This window comes from Oryctolagus cuniculus, chromosome 1 (assembly GCF_964237555.1).
Source record: "Oryctolagus cuniculus chromosome 1, mOryCun1.1, whole genome shotgun sequence".
NCBI classification, from domain to species: Eukaryota; Metazoa; Chordata; class Mammalia; order Lagomorpha; family Leporidae; genus Oryctolagus; species Oryctolagus cuniculus.
This window is the reverse complement of record NC_091432.1, coordinates 12,207,682-12,225,262: the sequence shown is the minus strand read 5'-3', so window position 1 is coordinate 12,225,262 and position 17,581 is coordinate 12,207,682. Positions and strand designations below refer to the sequence as shown.

The window sequence follows — 17,581 nt, the reverse complement described above, 5'->3', positions numbered from 1 at the left end:
CTTTACTGAAATAACCATAGTTTCCAAAAGAAAATAATTAGTGTAGAGAATGGCATTGATTTGTATTTTCACAAATCTCCTAAATGCACTGGTTCCTAAATTTTACTGCACATTCAAATCATCTGAGGAAATTTTATAAGCCCCAGTGCACCACATACCAATTAAATCAGAGTGCAATGAGAGGCATGCTTCAGTAGTTTTTAAGGCCTTCTGGGTGATTCCAAAATGATATTTGAGCTACTAATTTATTCTGGCTTTATGGAAGACAACTGGATTCTCCTATGGGCTTTTGCATTCAGTCTGTCATGGTACCTCATGTTCTGTAGCCTGCAGGGTACAACACTTCACCTTGTATAAAGGAGATGTAAGGGTTTAATATTAATGTGAAAAGTTTTGAGCTCACAAAGTCACTAAAGGGTCACAAGGACCCCAGGAAACTCCCAGACCACATTTTGAGAGCTGCTATCTTCCATTGTCTCCCACTACTAAGCATTAGAGATCTTACCTGTACCACCTCATTGTCACACAGCTCTCCAAAGTAGGTTTGCCTTTTTGTCACAGACATGAACACTGACGCTCAAAGTGCTTAACTTTTCTGAGACTACAAAGGGAGACTGACTTAGAATCAAATTGAATCAAGATCCCTAACTCCAAATCCCATTACCTGATGCTGGTTTAACAGACAATAAACCAGCCTATTCAGAGACATAAAACAGGTTTTCACCTCTACTGTAAGCTACAAGGAGCCTGTGTCTGTAAGCACACAGCCACATGTGCGAAGGTAAAGGATAGCAGGAGAAAAAAATGTTAATTTTTCATTTCCAGTGAAATAAGCTTCTGATGAAAAATATGTTTCAATTTAGTGATGTTAAGGTTTGCAATATATTTAAGGGGGTTGGAATCTCTGACATATAATGGTAAGGGGCTTTAAGTCAGACCTCGATTTAATTGTCATTTGGCTGTGTAAAACTGAATTATTTTAACAAACTCGTTAACTTCTGTGGGCTTTAAATCCAGAGACTAAATGCAATAATAATAATAATATACACCTAACAGACTTACTGTGAATGTTGAATATATGCAGTGATTTTTATCAGTGCCTGGAACTTAAAAACTATTTAGTAAATGGTACATTTTAAATATATATATATACGTGTATATATATATATATGAGATTGTTTTACTTTCTAAACATTACTTATTTTATCACTTACTAGTTGTGTGATTTGGGGTACATTTCCCTCATTTCCGGAACTTAGATTCCACAATCATCAAACAATCAATGCTGCATGTATTACAAGATTTTTATACAGATTGTGCTTATCATAGAAAAAGGTATTTGGCTAACATTACTTTCCTAACCTTTGAACATGTAACGTGGTGCCTCAGAACAGAAAGAAGACCTCAAAAATGCATCACTCTTAAACACACAAATTTACTTTGTTCTTAGTTGGGATCTTCTGACCAGCAACCAAATTTTATTTGCAACTGGATGTTTAGTCTCACTTCTGGGGCACTCATACCTCCTTGCCACATCTCTGAAACCAAAACCCCCTGACAGCAGACAATTCTGGGTGTCAGGACCCTGTTAAGCAGCTGGGAACATGCCATAACTTTACTTCCTAACATATACCAATCTGGTGACGATTACTCTGAGGGGAGAGAGAACCAAAGCAGAATAATTTCTCATAGCACTACAGAGGACAGAGCAATCAGAAAAGCCAGTCTTGATTTCAAGTGGCATGGAGGCTGCCAAAGGCTGAGGGAGAAAATGACACCAATCAACACAATGCAATATGTAGTTTTCATATGAGAGACAAACATTGCAAGAATTCAGATTTGGAAAAAAAAATTATACCAGGCAAATAATAACTAAATAAAAGTTGGCATAATTTTATGTAGATTTTAAGAAAGAGATTGTCTTTTGGAAGCCAGAAGGCCACTAAATAAGAGGTTTAATTTAAAGAGAAATATTTTAAGTGTGCAATAGGCCTAATCAAATATCCCCAAGACATGAAAGAAGGTGGAAGAATGACGGAGCACAGAAGGTGCTGTTGACAAATCCAATGTACTGAAGATTTCAACACAGTCAAGCACTACAAGGACAATCATCCCAAGTCAGCAAAGACAACACAAACGTTTACTTAGCCATATTAATCTAACTCAAGTTTATTTAGAAAGAACTACAAGTAGGGCCACCTAAGCAATCTCACTAACCACCAACACCAGAGTAGCAAACAGCCTGCACTGACTGGGGAGAAACAGGGCTTAAACAGAGGAAAGGGTGGAAAAACCAAGTTATGCAAGTCCCACTCAAGTCTCTGAGGCTATACAAGTGCCAAGTCCTGACTCTGCTCTCGTGCCCACTAGAAGATACACACCCCTAAGGCCCTATCAGCTTAGACTCCAACCTCAGCCTTCAAAAGCAGACCCTATGTAGTATGGTTTGGATGTGCCCCTCAAAGTTCATATGGTGGAAACATAATCCCCAGTGCAACAGTGTTGAAATATAGGACCCTTAAGAGGCAATTAAGGGGCTGGTGCTGTGTGTAGCAGGTAAAGCTGCCACCTGCAAGTGTCGGCATCCATATGGGCACAGGTTCAAGTCCCAGCTGCTCCACTTCTGATCCAGCTCTCTGCTATGGCCTGGGAAAGCAGTAGAAGATGGCCCAGGTCCTTGGTCCCCTGCACCCACATGGGAGACCCAGAAGAATCTCCTGGCTCCTGGCCTCAGATAGGCTCATCTCTGGCCATTGAGGCCATCTGGGGAGTGAACCAGTGGATGGAAGACCCCTCTCTCTCTCTCTCTCTCCCTCTCTCTCTGCCTCCCTGTAACTATGCCTTTCAAATAAACATTTTTTTTTAAAAAAGAGGCAATTAGGTAATGTGGTCTTTGCAATTATCACAAGAATAAACTAGTTATTACAAGACTTTCTGATAAAAATAGGAGTCTGAGCCCCCTCCACACTGTGTCTCACACACACATGCACACAAGCACCCTCTCTCACCTTTCTGCCTTCCCCCATGGGATGATACAGCAGAAAGGCCCTCACCAGATACAGGTCCCTTAATCTTGGATTTCCCAGCTACCAGAGTTGTAAGAAATAAACCTCTCTTCTTATAAGCTACTCAGCTTCAGGTATTCTGTTATAGCAGCACAAAAATAACTAAGATATTATGTAATGAAAATCCCGGCAACCAATCATTCAAGCATTTTAGCAAATATGAATTGACCAAACTAGAATCTTAAATGGATGGTGGACCTTATGTTTCTACTCCCCTTCTCTTTCTGGCATTTCTAACAGGTGACTGCATGGCTTTTACTTGAGTATTCTTGATGGCAAACATTCTCTATTCAAAGAGTAGTGTGTTCTACTAATGAACTGCTTCAGAGGAAGCATTCATATGGGCATGGGTTCAAGTCCCAGCAGCTCTGCTTCTGATCTAGCTCTCTGCTTCACTGGTGGGGAGATGACATTTTTATGTTACACACAAATCAGTCTCCCCATGTCTACTCACTGGTTCAAATCCTGTTGTCACAAACCACCTTAACCTTAATGAAAAAGAGAGGCAGAGGGAGAAAGGGATAAGAAAAACATATTCAATTAAGATTGCTTTCCTAATGTTATATTCATGGTGATTAGGAAATAAACCGCCATATTTCAATCCCTTAGATTAAATGAATATTTGTTGCTTAACTATACTCCCATGTCTCCAATAAAGTGATGGGCAAGGAAATTAGAAAGTAATTTTAAAAATCCAACATATGGACCAAAAAAGTTACCCATGGAAGGGGGAGTTTGACAAAGTCTTTGGGCAAAACTTTTCATCTTCTTTAGACTCTTCTGGTGCCACCAATTCTTTCAATTTGCCCACTTGATCTAGCATTGGGTTTGATGGCCATGAAGTTCCAGCCTAGGCTAAGAAAAGATGGGACAAAGGAACTAGACAGACAGCAGGGAAAAAACTGCTTCTCACGTAAAACACAATTTCAATTTATATCGAGGCTAACTTTTGCATCAAACATCCGGGTACATGTCTTGTGGCATCAAAGTACATTTTTAGGTCATTTCTGCTAAACCTGACACAAGTCATACATGGTCTGATAAAACCCAAAGCACAAACCAATGAAGACAGGAGGGATGGATAAGTACAACTCCCTCAAGCGTATGGGCTCACTGATCCTTGAATCTCTGCATGGATGCCTTGTCCCCACCTACTCACTCCTAAAAGTGAAGAAGGTAAAAGTCAGTCCTATCTTTGGAGATTTTCTAGAGGCCCTCAGGGACCCACCATCCACACCTGCTTGCAGGGTGGGGGCTACAGAAGTTCTTCTAATTAAGGTAGCATGAAGTGCACCAGGCAGTCCCCTGGGGTCTTTTTCAAGAAGTGAAACCGCCTGGTAAGGCAGAAACTTTTTTCTATCTCATTCGGCTCTGGTAAGTGTATATCAAACCAGAGTAACTGGAGCAAAGCCCAAGGTAGCAGAAGCTAGTTATTTCCTGTCACCTGGTATCTATCAGAAATCCCAGCCCCAGGCCTCACCTATCTCACTCACCCTCCCAGAGTTCTTGAGAAACCAGCGGCATCGAACTCAACTCCACTGCCTGCGTTGCATCGAAATCGGCTGTTGAACTTGGAGACTCAGGTAAGGAATTATTTGTTTTCTTTCAACTGGCTTTAAAAACGTGACAGGGCCTAAGATGGTTTTGGAGACCAGAGTGTCTCAGTTTTAATTCTAGGACTTCCCCCGACTTTGCAGTTGTGTCATGATTTGACAAGGTATGAGATCAAAGATTCTTGCCCACCCAACACCTTAACCATTCTCCAAAGTTAGTAGACTACTGCATGTAGCTTAAAACATGATTCAAGCTGGAGCTCTAGCATTGACAAGCCATCTAACCACGGGCAAATTACTAAATCTCAATGAGCCTCAGCTTGCTTGTCTATAAAATGGGGGCAATAGTAGTACCCACTGCATTACAAAGAGAAAATGAGGCCGGCGCCGCGGCTCACTAGGCTAATCCTCCACCTGCGGCGCCAGCACACCGGGTTCTAGTCCCGGTCAGGGCGCCGGATTCTGTCCCGGTTGCCCCTCTTCCAGGCAAGCTCTCTGCTGTGGCCCGGGAGTGCAGTGGAGGATGGCCCAAGTCCTTGGGCCCTGCACCCCATGGGAGACCAGGAGAAGCACCTGCTCTTGGCTTTGGGTCAGCGCAGTGCACCGGCCGCAGCGGCCATTGTGGGATGAACCAATGGAAAAGGAAGACCTTTCTCTCTGTCTCTCTGTCCACTCTGCCTGTCAAAAAAAAAAAAAAAAAAAAAAAAAAAAAGTAAATGAACTGAAGTCCTTAGGACTGCTGTAGACCAAGAAAGAAAACAGTTATGGACATAATGAAAATAACTCCCTTCCTTGATTTAAAGGCTTTTCTCTCCACGTATGTCCTGTTAAATGTAAATACACCTGAATGATATTAAGCCTCCCTGACTAACCTTATGTGGCGGGGATTGGCAGATACCAGACCAGCACAAAATCTTGCCTCAGATCCATCACATAAGAAGCCCAGAGTAAGAGCAGGCCCTGGGAAGTATGCTCTAACGAGGACAAAACAAATTAATGTTTGACCATGGCGAATTTTTTCCTAAAACTCGTATGTATATATGCATCATTCCTGTGTGTGTGTATGACTCCACTTTCTAGTTTCTTATAAAATGACTTAATCTCACTGATCAGGTGAACTGAAATGACCACCATTTAGACTGACATCCTAAGCATCTGTAAAAACATTTCTGAGGAAGCAATAATGTTGTTTGTTCAGTTTAATGTTTACACTATGTAGGGAACAGCTTCCCAATATTATCTCAATAGGACAATTTCCTTGAGAAATTTACACTCCCTTGTATGCACTGCCATTTAACTTAGAAAGAAAGTAGCGGCAAATGAGGGAGGTGAAGAAGTGTGAGCTTTGCCCTGTGATCAGATGAGGAGAGCAAGACCAGCCCCAGGTGATGTGAGTGTCTCAGCAGAGAGCTTGGAAGTGAAGAGGAAGGGCGCATTTCAAAGTGGAAAGGACTCAAAGCAGAGAACTGAAGACACCTCCAGACCAGTGGCCCTGGTGGGGAGCAATGGGATACAAACCTTGAAAGTCGTGGTGGACTGAAGTGTGAAAGCTTTGAAGAACCAGATGGCAGGTTTCTGTTTCTCCAGGAGCCAGTGACAGGGAAAGAGCTCCAGGTCAGGAACAGCCTGAACTGAGCCATGACATAGGGAACCTGATCTAGCAGCCTTGTGGAGGAGAGATTAGAAACGAGAAAGATCGTGCGCAGATGCACACATTTTTGTGCTAACAACCCAGGAAAATAAATGAGTCCCGAATTCATGGGGGCGACACTGAATGGAGGAGAGAGGCCCATGTTGGGGAGACATCACGGAGGGAGAAGTGGTGTGAATTGGTCACACGGGCTGAACTGTGGCTTCAATTTCTGAGGCAGGGGTGACAGAAATAAAGCCATCTGAGGTGCGATGCCTGAGAAAAGGTCCCTGATTCGCTAGCGCAGTCTCCATATAGCAGTTCCTGTTGAATGACTCTGACAGGAACTAACTGCAAAGCAGTGAGGAGTGAGTGGGTGGTGAGGAAGTGGGGAGAGAGGAAGGCAGAGCTATGAAGCAGCTGGGTGCAGGAAAGGCGCTGTTGGTGGTGACTAGGGACATGGCCCGATTAAAGGAAGGGGACTCTGGGATTGGGAGTCAGTGCACACTTCAGTCAAAAAGGGGGCCCCTCTGAATCTCAGTAGATGATGGGATCATTGGGCCAAAATGTTATTATTCAAGCCAAAATCAATGAAAGTTCTGGGCTCCTTTTCAGTGGATGGCACAGAAATAGTTGTACCTTTAAAAGTCAAAAGTGATTTGCAGAAATTGCTGTGTGCAATACAATGGAATAGTGCATGACAAAAACTGAAATAAAATACCATTTTCACATATTTACTAATGTGGCAAATAATCACTACTAAGCTACCAACTCATCTTTGATCATAACTGTGTTGTCACTGTTTTAAGTCATTGAGAAATTTTTTTGTAAATGACAAGGCAAAGTTTCAGCAATCTTTAATATCCGTTTTATATTGGCCCTGAATCAAGACCAGTAGTTTGCTGAAGCTGTTGGTTTCAAGCAGGAGTCTAAAGAAATGTCTTTCCATGGTCTGTTGACCATTTCAGAACTTCAGAAATATAATGTCACTTCATTTGGAAGAAACACCAGAGTTGTCTTATTAAAAAATCCATTTTATGTATTTCCACGGGCTGAAAACTTATTACGCAGTCAACCTACAGTGCCCTGGCACCAAAACAAACAAACAAACACAAATATTCTAGAGAGACTGATTCCAGAAAAAAAAAATGGAGTATTATGTAAAAACTGCCATGTGGCCGGCGCCGCGGCTCACTAGGCTAATCCTCCGCCTAGCGGCGCCGGCACACCGGGTTCTAGTCCCGGTCGGGGCGCCGGGTTCTGTCCCGGTTGCCCCTCTTCCAGGCCAGCTCTCTGCTGTGGCCAGGGAGTGCAGTGGAGGATGGCCCAGGTGCTTGGGCCCTGCACCCCATGGGAGACCAGGAAAAGCACCTGGCTCCTGGCTCCTGCCATCGGATCAGCGCGGTGCGGCGGCCATTGGAGGGTGAACCAACGGCAAAAGGAAGACCTTTCTCTCTGTCTCTCTCTCTCACTGTCCACTCTGCCTGTCAAAAAAAAAAAAAAAAAAACTGCCATGTTTTTGCTTATAAACCACTGTAGTGTAGTAATACTCATTGAAGGCTTTGTGCAAATATGGTTGCCCCCCCACCAGATTATCACTGCTTTTGGTGACTACAGACACAGCCAGAGTAGAATTTGCTTGCAGAAAAGATTTCGCTCACCAATAGTATAGACAAAGCCCAAATATAGCAGTTGATAACATGAAATTAAAACAATGGTACTATAGTCATCTCTTTCCAGTACAAAAACTGATGACTTTTGCACTTTTTTAATACAATTTTTTATTCATATAAGGTGAACATATTTCATGTTTTTCATATATAGAGATTTAGGAGTATAGTGATGGCTTTTGCACCTTATCTTCTCTACACTTACTGTTCTGGGGAGGAGAATAATGACTTCCAGAACATTCCATATTTGCCATTGGACCTTGGTAAAGTTAATTAGCCTCTTCTAAAGTCATTTTCACATCATTATGGAGGAGATGAAATGCCTACTTAGTGAGAAAGGTGTTGAGAGAGTTGGAAATAACACACACAATGTCCCTGGTACATAGCAGGTGCTCTGGTCTTGCCGGTGATACTGCAGAAAGATCATCAACATGGCCTGGCATTGTGGCACAGCGGATAAAAGCCACCTCATGCAATGCCAGCATCCCATATGGGCACCATTTCATGTTCCGGCTCCACTTCTGATCCAGCTCCCTGCTAGTGGCCTGGGAAAAGCAGCAGAAGATGACTCAACTAGTTGGGCCCCTGCTATCCACGTGGGAGACCTGGAAGAAGCGCCTGGATCCTGGCTTCAGCCTGGCCCAGTTCTGGCCATTGCAGCCATCTGGGGAGTGAACTAGTGAATAGAGAGCTCTCTCTCAGTCTCTCCTCCTCTCTTTCTTTGTAATCCTACTTTTCAAATAAATAAACAAACAAATCTTAAGGAAAAAGAATAAAAAAAAAGACCATCAACATCAGAGCCCTGGTGACTGCTATCCATTTTGGCTCTGTTACTAAGTGAGGATTTTAGCAAGGTACCTCCCTTCCCTAAGCTGTAGCTTCCTCATTTGTGAAATCAACAGAACGGTTTTTGAGGTTTTGCCAGCTCTAGAAATTCTGCCTATTGACCAAATCAGTTTACAAACTCCTTAGTGGGCTAAATTAATGTATTCCTTTTTATCGGTGGTCTTGTGGATGTGGTTTGTGGTATAATGCAGATCACCAGGAAACATGACAGCTGGTAATCTAGGGCATGGGAAAAAAATCAAATGAGAAACATTCAGTCACAGCCTCTTCTCTCCCTGTCTGGCCTGTGCCCCAGACACATAATCTATTTTTCAGTTGATTTGTAGTCATAAAAATGAGATATAATTGAAAGGGAGTCACGAGAGAAAGACTGGAGTCCTCTTCCCCATAGGAGAGACAAAACATCCTGGTCCCATGGATACTTCATTTGATAGATCTGGATCCTCGTTCTTAGTCTTTAGTAACTGTAACTTTGAAAAAGTCACCTAACTTTTCTCTGCCCTTGTTTCCTCTTTTACAAAACAGAAGCAAAGATTCAGCCACTATCTGCTTTATGAGGCTCAAATGAGATGTCCTGTGTGAAATTTCATTTTGACTATAAACAGAGTACAAATGTGGCAGATACCCAACAACCCGCCATAGAGCACACCTGCAGTACCCAGTTCTGTGTAACTTTATTAAGATATGTATTAAATTATACACACAGTCTGATTTTCAAGTCTCTGTATGTGACTCATAATTCATAAACACAAGGTCAAAGATGCATCCCCCAAATAGGGCTTTCCAGGGTCCACGAAAGTTCCAAAAGAATTCACCTAATTGACTGATTTATGATTGCCAAAAGGAAGCAGAAAATATGAGGACTGAACAGAATATTAAAATGTTAGAGCTGGAATTGCCACCTTACTTCAGAAACAAATATATCAAGAATACCAACAAAAAAGATTTGCCGCATTCTTTCTGGGTATATTCACATATGATAGCACATTTATTTCCTATAACATCTCCATCAGAGTGGTATTGTGGTTTTTACTTTATAGATGGACAAAATAGAAACTAATGCTTAGAAATGCAAGAAAAAAAAAAAGAACACCGACAGAATAAAATAGCATCTATTCAGAAATGGTAATTGGTATAAATTTATTTCTTTACTAATATTTATCATGAAGTTACTAAACTATTATTTTAGATACTTAAAAAAGAACAAAATCTGTGTTTTGATGGAATTAACATTCTGTAGAAAGAGACATAAGCAATTAAATAAATTCGGCAATTTCTCATAGTGATAATAGCTATGAAGCAAATATTTATTTTCTTTAATTTCAGTACATTATAAGAGGGAGGGAGGGAGAGAGGGAGGGAGACAGGGAGGGAGGGAGACAGGGAGGGAGAGAGACAGGGAGAGAGAGAGAAATATAAATAGGAATATGTGCTACATATTCAAAGTCCAGAAAAGCTTCGCTGAGGAGCTGACACTGGAGCTACAAATTAATGACAAGACATCAGCCATGCACAAACCACTGGCTTATTTAAATACTCTAACAACCTATGAGATTAGAATTATTATATTCACATTTCACTTTACAGTTGAAGAACTTGAGGCCCAGAGACTTTAAAGCACTTACCCAAAGTCTCCGAGAAAACAGAAGAACCACTGTTAAATCCCAGGCAATGTGGTCTAAGAGGCCATGATCTCACATGACATTAAAGTGCCTTCTCAACATGAATTGTAGAATTAGAGGCAGGCAGAGGGCCACGGTCAGCTCCTCATGTAAAGGACCATACTCTCCACACTCTGTCTTGATGCCTCTGGCCATCACAATAGACAAGGGTAGATAAGAAAAAGCACAAAAACATGTCAATAGAGAAGACATCTTCCTATTGTAAAGCATAAGAAAAGCATCAAGGATGAGAAACAAGGCATGTGGACATAGAGGTGAACTGTGCCCCCAGCATGGCTGTCACGATGTCCTGGCCTAAGATCACCCCTCCAGGGCTCTTCTTAGAACCTGGCAGTAAGCCTTGCTTTAGGTCTAAGGTCACCAAAAGAAGCCAAAGCTGTCTACCCTCAATGACACCCACAGGGGAGGGAATATTGAGAGAAGCATTCAGATGCAACACCCAAGACACAATTGGAAAAAAAAAAAAATGTGTTCCCTCTCTCCTCATTTTATTGTTTCATTTTAGGAGTCTTGCAAGTGAAATGACAACACCTAGAAATTCAGTAAGTGGAAACTGTCCTGGAGAGCCCATGAAGGGCCCAATTGCCATGCAGCCTGTTCCAAAAGTAGTCTTCAGGAAGACACCTTCAGTGGTGGGCCCCACACAAAGCTTCTTCCTCAGGGAATCCAAGGCTTTGGGGGTAAGTCACTTCCCTGTATTCCATACCCTAGGGTTTCGATGGTCTCCAGAAGCTGATGCTGTAAACCCATGCACAGAATTCAGTCCCTGACCCAGTGGGACAACACGGGGTGGTATCAGAAAAGTTATCACTTGGATCACCTCAAGGTGATCTTATACACCTTTTTGTTTGAAGTCCTGTGTGGTTAGGGATTTCTCAGTCCACTGCTAGAATCCCAGGTCTTCCTGCTTCTCTCATATGGTGAGGAATACAGATCTAAATAACAAAAGGGCAAAATTCTCAGCACCTCCTCTCCTTCTTTCACACACATTGCACAGACCCAAGTCAGGAGCCAGGGCTGCCAACCTTACCTTTGCCTTCCAACGATGATTTCAGTTCACTCATTGGCACCCATGTTCTTTCCCCAGGCTGTCCAGATTATGAATGGGTTCTTCCACATTGCCCTGGGGGGCCTTCTGATGATCCCTATTGGGGGAGTCTATGCACCCATCTGTGTGGCTGTGTGGTACCCTCTCTGGGGAGGCGTTATGGTGAGTGAAAACTTAACAACCATTTGGGGATTGGTGCAGTACAATGTCTAAAGGCTTCATGAGGCTATGCCAGATTATTTGTGTTTAGGAAAATGGATGAGTAGGAAATAGGTTATTCAGTTAAAATAATTAGGTGTGAAGAGAATGATTAAATTGTGAATCTCATAGTTGAGAGTTGGTGGTCATGCTTCACGTGTATTCAGTGAAATAAGCCCTGTGAGGGTCTACAAAGGAAAGAAATATTGCTCAAAATAGGACCTGTCCACCGTGAATTTTGATGGGGAAGACAGTAAATATCTGGACCATTCAGCAGTGTTTGGGAAAGCAGAAGGGAGCAAGGACATCTCATTCCCCCACCTGCTCCTTCACGACGGTTCTATTGTTTCTATGATACCTGATGAAATTAGTCCTAGCCCAGATCAACTGCCTTTTGCTTATTAGTAGAGCAGCACTCCCTTGAGCTGCTTCATGTCTATGTTCTTATAATCTGTTATCCTGCCCAGATGTGGCATGGGCCAATGCTGTTTACATCCCTATGACACTCTTCATGGCTGCCACTATAAAGGTGAGACCAGGATGGACATTTTTAGAACAAATTTCCAATCTTTTACAACTTGAACACTAGAAGAGGAAGATGAGAAATATTCATCATTTCCTGTAGCAGCCAACATTTTAATAGAGTGGCTATCACATTCAGGCCAAGTATTTCCTACTATATTGATTGGCATTAAAATCACTTAAAAGTGTTGTGAACTCAAAGATCATCTCCATAAATAAAAGAAAAACTAAAAATAAAGCTCTTAACTTCATGTTACTATGAATTGAGAAGGAAATATGAGTTCTTTTCTCCTTTGTCTTATGTACCTACTCACTGATCCCCAGATGGTTAAACTGAATGTGGTTAAGGCTGAATAAAGGAAAAAATACAACTGCTATAAAGTGAATGAACCAGATGAAAATGGGTGCATAGTTTAGTAAAGAGGTTAGAAGTATGGGTGACTTTTTTATGACCAGTTCTTAATGTGAAAATGTTATCTCCCTGTGTCTCCACTTTTTCTCTTTCTCCCACTTCCCCTCACACCTCTTCTCTCTTTTTACAGTATATTCTTTCAGGATCACTCCTGGTGGCAGCAGAGAAAAATCCCAGGAACAATTTGGCAAGTAACCATATGTCCTTCTAGAATCCTCTAGAATGGATTGTGATTTTACTTATGGAAAACTTGAAAGTGAGATCTACCTGAAATATATCTGTGGAAACAGAACTAAAGGCAGAGCGAGGAAGCCTGTATTCACAGTTCTGTGAATGTTACCTGTTGGGTGGAAATAATAGACATTTTTGAAAGTTATGTCATTTCTCCCAGACTACTACTTGGGAAAATTATCAATGTGATACTATCTAGCTAAGTTATAGCCTTAACCTTAAGTACTGCTATGTACTACTACATTTTCACCTGTAAGATAGAGGTAGAGCCCTTGTTGCCATAGGAAATCAGCATGTTTCAGAGGCTCTAAAGAGCTACAGTGTGATGCCACTCATATAATGCCTGGGGATGATTCTGAATGTGTGAGGAAGAGTTTAGCAGCAAGTTTTCTCCCAAGAAAACCCTTTCCCAACACTTTTTATTGACTAAGTTGAGTCAATTTTAAAGTCACTGATGGACTGAGTATATTGAGATGATTCTTCTCTAGAAGTGATCTAACTCAATGTTGGGTAGGTAAAATGCTTAGCAAGACCAAATTATTCTATTCCCCCAAAATTGTTACACATACTGTCTCACCATCTGTAGGTCACATAGCCAGGCATGAAATGTGTGTGTCATGAAATGATCATCAGTAACTCCATACCTTTAAAGTACTTGTCACATGTATCTTTCCATTTCAACCTCTTATCAGCACTGCAAGGTAGAACATGCACAGTCTCTTACCTATGCTACCCAAAGACATCAGTCCTAGTTGCATTTTTAAAGATTGTAGGCTGGGACTGATCACAACCTGTCTCCATAGAAAGTAAATAGTAGTGTTGGTGCTTTTTACTCCCATTTGATGATAAGTGGGCTGTGAAAACCTCTATTTTCGTATTCAGAGAATAATCTAGATAATATTTGTTTTAATTTATGCAAGAACCATTTAATGAATGCCTGCTAAGATAATGGCAGTGATAGGAGTGCAAGAATACAAGATAAAATTATTACGGATCATTGCTAGAATCTTGGTTTGACAAACTGAATGGACAGTGGTAGTATAAAATGAGACTGACAAAGGAACAGGAAGGGGGAAAATATTATTTTATAGATACAAAAAGAGACTAAAAACAATGGTGAGAAGAACTTTAGTCCAATTTAGGTTCAGTGACTTTGTGAGTTGGGAAACAGCATCTGGAATTTCTTCCTAGCTTGTATTTTCCAAATGGAAATCAAAACTAATTCATGAATTTGTGTCTCAATTTCAGGTCAAAGGAAAAGTGATAATGAATTCATTGAGCCTCTTTGCTGCAATTTCTGGAATAATTCTTTTGATCATGGACATACTTAATATTACAATGTCCCATTTTTTAAAAATGGAGAGTCTGAATCTTATTAAAGCTTCCACCTCACTTATTAATATATACAACTGTGAACCAACTATCCCCTCTGAGAAAAACTCTCCATCTATACAATATTGTTACAGTGTACAATCTGTGTTCTTGGTAAGTGTGGAACTGATTTTTTTCCAGGGAAAAATTAGGGAATCCTTATAAGGAGCATAAACTCTAGGCCTGCTACTTACCACCCATATAACTTTGAGCTAGAATTTTAACCATACTCTGTGCTAATTTCTTCAACTACTAAATGTATATGGCAACACTATTTATAGAGTTGTTTTGAGGAATTAATGAGTTTATATTTACAAAATACTAAGAATAGTGTCTGCTACATATGAAGTGCTTTGCATTTGCTTTAATGTTACTTATTAATTACTACTAACATTATTATTCATTTATCATTCTTATTGACTAAGATAAACATAAAAGAAATGCCTTAGATATAATGAACGTCTTTTACCTCAAGAGTTTTTGGTGTAGTTTTGGGGGTGTGGTGGTAAAAATAAGCATTTCCAAAGTATGGAGCAATCTCCTTGGAATGACACTGTATCATAACCTATAGCTGGAACTATTTTTTTTAAAGATGTATTTATTTATTTGAAGATCAGAGTTAGAGAGAGAGAGAGAGAGAGGGATCTTCCATCCACTGGTTCAGTTCCCAAACAGCCACAATGGCCAGGCCTGGGCCAGGCCAAAGCCAGGAGCCAGGAATTTCATCCAGGTCTCCCATGTAGATGCAGGGATCCAACTACCTGGACCATCTTCCACTGCTTTCCCAGATGCTTCGGTAGGGAGCTGGCTCAGAAATGGAGCTGCCAGGATTCAAAGTTGTGCCATATGGGATACCAAAATCTTAGGCGGTGACTTTACCTGATATGCCACAACGCCGGCCCCTGGAAACAATGTGATTTGAGACTAAGTACCAACCACATGCTTTGTGCTATTACTGCATTTTTACCTTCATCCTTCTGTTGTTTTTCAGGGCATCTTGTCAGTGATGCTGATCTTTGCCTTCTTCCAGAAACTTGTGACAGCTGGTATTGTTGAGAATGAGTGGAAAAGAATGTGCTCCAGACCCAAAGCTGTAAGTAATGTTCACTGTGTCTGTCCATAAACTTCCTCCAGAAAATTCACATTCACAAAGGGGATCATTTATGGAACATAATCTTATGACGCTTTGAAACTAGAAACTTCAGGAAAAATTATTTGGCATGTTTCTTGAAAGCAGATAAATAATAGAGAAATATCTTAAATTATAAATCCATAGTTAGATAGTGAGTAGAACTTTACATTTTATGCACTCTCTCACTAACCATTCCTTCAATTCTGCTTTCATGATTCCACAGTTAATGTGTAAAAGCAGGATGACTGAAGGTTGAATAAAGGCAGATTAGAGGCACCAGTTCTATCACATCGTACCCCATAAATATGTATAATCTTTGTATGTAAAATTTTTGAAATCTAATTATTCAATTTTATTTATGTTCATTTCAATAACTCCTAGCCCCAGAGCCATCTTTCAGATTGTTATAAATATTCTTAATTCAATAGTTCATTATGGCACTTGTGTTCATTTTCATAAATGATAGACCTTGTTGCCCTTTATATGAATAGAGCATGCAACTGAGTTTGGATAAGTTAGTTATCTGATCAGGACTTGAGCACCTGGGAAATCAACCTTGGTATCTGGAAGCACACAGTAAGTAACACATATAGCATAATAATTAGGAAGTATTTGATAAATATTTGTAGAGACTGTTGGAAAAGATAGCAAAGGTAAAAGACAAGAAATTTTTGTTTTGTCTAGAATGTGGTTCTCCTGTCAGCTGAAGAAAAGAAGGAACAAACAGTTGAGATGAAAGAAGAAGCAGTTGAGCTAACTGAAGTATCTTCCCAACCAAAGAATGAAGAAGACATTGAAATTATTCCCATCCAAGAAGAGGAGGAGGAGGAGCCAGGAGTAAATTTAGCAGAACCTCCCCAAGATGAGGAATCCCCTCCAGTAGAGAATGACGATTCTCCTTGAACCGTTTCTTCCGCTTTCTGTTTCTTTTCCTTAAGCATTAGTGCTCAAGCTTCCAAGAGACAAAGTTACCCCCATTTCTTGAGGTACTCTGCATGTATCCTCAACATTTCCAACCAGTCTTTGCATGGATTGACCACTGCTCCTTCTCTCTCACACTCAGAGAATGTAGCCATTGTAGTTGATTGTATTGTAATGTTTCATGCTTGGAACAACTTTCTTATATTGAAAAAAGGAGTAAGTACTGTAGAATGTGATCTCTCACTAACCTTTTCATTGCATAAACATTTTAGTAGAGTAGTAGTAGTATTTTTTTCATTTCTTCTCTCAGGAACAGAGAAACTGGAAAGACATACAACGGCTGCATGCTACTCCTAACCTCTTTACTTCCTTCCATATCTATGTGTTTGGTTGAATACCTTTTGCACCATTGTTTTAAAGAAAGTAAAAAGTAATAATAATGAGAAGCAGTAAGGACCCTAATCCATACATCTTTCTATAGAGCTGACATTGACATATTCTTAGAGATTCCACATCTCATTAGAGAAGCTTTAAGCGGCCATACCCAGCCCTTTATGTGTGCCAACAGCATAACTTAGACATGTCTTTCTGAACCCATGCTCTAGGTTTATGACTGCATTGTCTACTTGAGGCAGAAGAATGACTTTAAAAGGTCATAATGAGCACCCAACTCTCAAATAATCATCAACACTTATATTTACAGAATGGTTTCCAGATGTTAAAGTATTTTATCAAATAATCTCATTTGATCTTCCCCAATCAAGAAAGATTATTGTCTCTATTTTACAAGTGAATCAAAGAAGTAAAGTAACTGGTAAACAAGAAAAGGTAACTTGTCAACAGTCATGTTTAGGAATTGTGAGGATTGTATCATACCAAAGTCATCTTCTTCAAGTCCTGTGATGTCTGAAATAATCAATTATCTACCCAATGTCTACATAACCTACTAAATCCTAGTTAGCAGGTTTTTTTAAGAACACACTTTCTGATCAGCACTAAACAGGTATTGAGAAAAACAGAGTCAGAAATCAGTTTATCTTTTGGGGATAAAAATGATAAATATTCACAATATTTGGAAAACTAAACTATCAATTAGCTGGTAGATTGTATAATGAAGATACTAAATACTATAGATATTCTCAGAAGGAAGGTCATGTTTGGTAATTAACATAATCTAAGGCCATAGCTATCCTGTTTTTTGATTCCTGTTCATATTACCTTACCTACAAAGAGTGTTAACCTAGGAATACATTACTATAAACTACCAACCATCTTTGAGCACCTGCTACAAGTGCTATAA

At 40.4% G+C, this 17,581-nt stretch overlaps 1 protein-coding gene, 1 long non-coding RNA gene and 1 other non-coding gene across 3 annotated transcripts in view; 2 read left to right on the top strand and 1 right to left on the bottom strand.

Annotated features, from left to right (window-relative positions):
• LOC127493038 (uncharacterized) overlaps positions 1-10,988 on the bottom strand; it is a 76,460-nt gene extending 65,472 nt beyond the window's left edge. The window contains exon 1 of the long non-coding RNA XR_007922964.2: positions 10,390-10,988. This is a non-coding gene — a long non-coding RNA (uncharacterized lncRNA). The remainder of the gene's footprint in view (positions 1-10,389) is intronic.
• Positions 4,446-16,263, top strand: MS4A1 (membrane spanning 4-domains A1). The gene is made up of 7 exons (XM_002709189.5): positions 4,446-4,648; positions 10,952-11,126; positions 11,534-11,656; positions 12,757-12,813; positions 14,106-14,342; positions 15,220-15,321; positions 16,045-16,263. Exons 2-7 carry the CDS (start codon positions 10,968-10,970, stop codon positions 16,261-16,263), a joined length of 897 nt encoding a protein of 298 aa, XP_002709235.3. The 5' UTR covers positions 4,446-4,648; positions 10,952-10,967.
• Positions 7,123-7,258, top strand: LOC127485222 (small nucleolar RNA SNORA2/SNORA34 family). Its single transcript, XR_007912366.2, has one exon. It is a non-coding gene; the product is annotated as a small nucleolar RNA SNORA2/SNORA34 family (small nucleolar RNA).
• Positions 16,264-17,581: the final 1,318 nt, after the last annotated feature.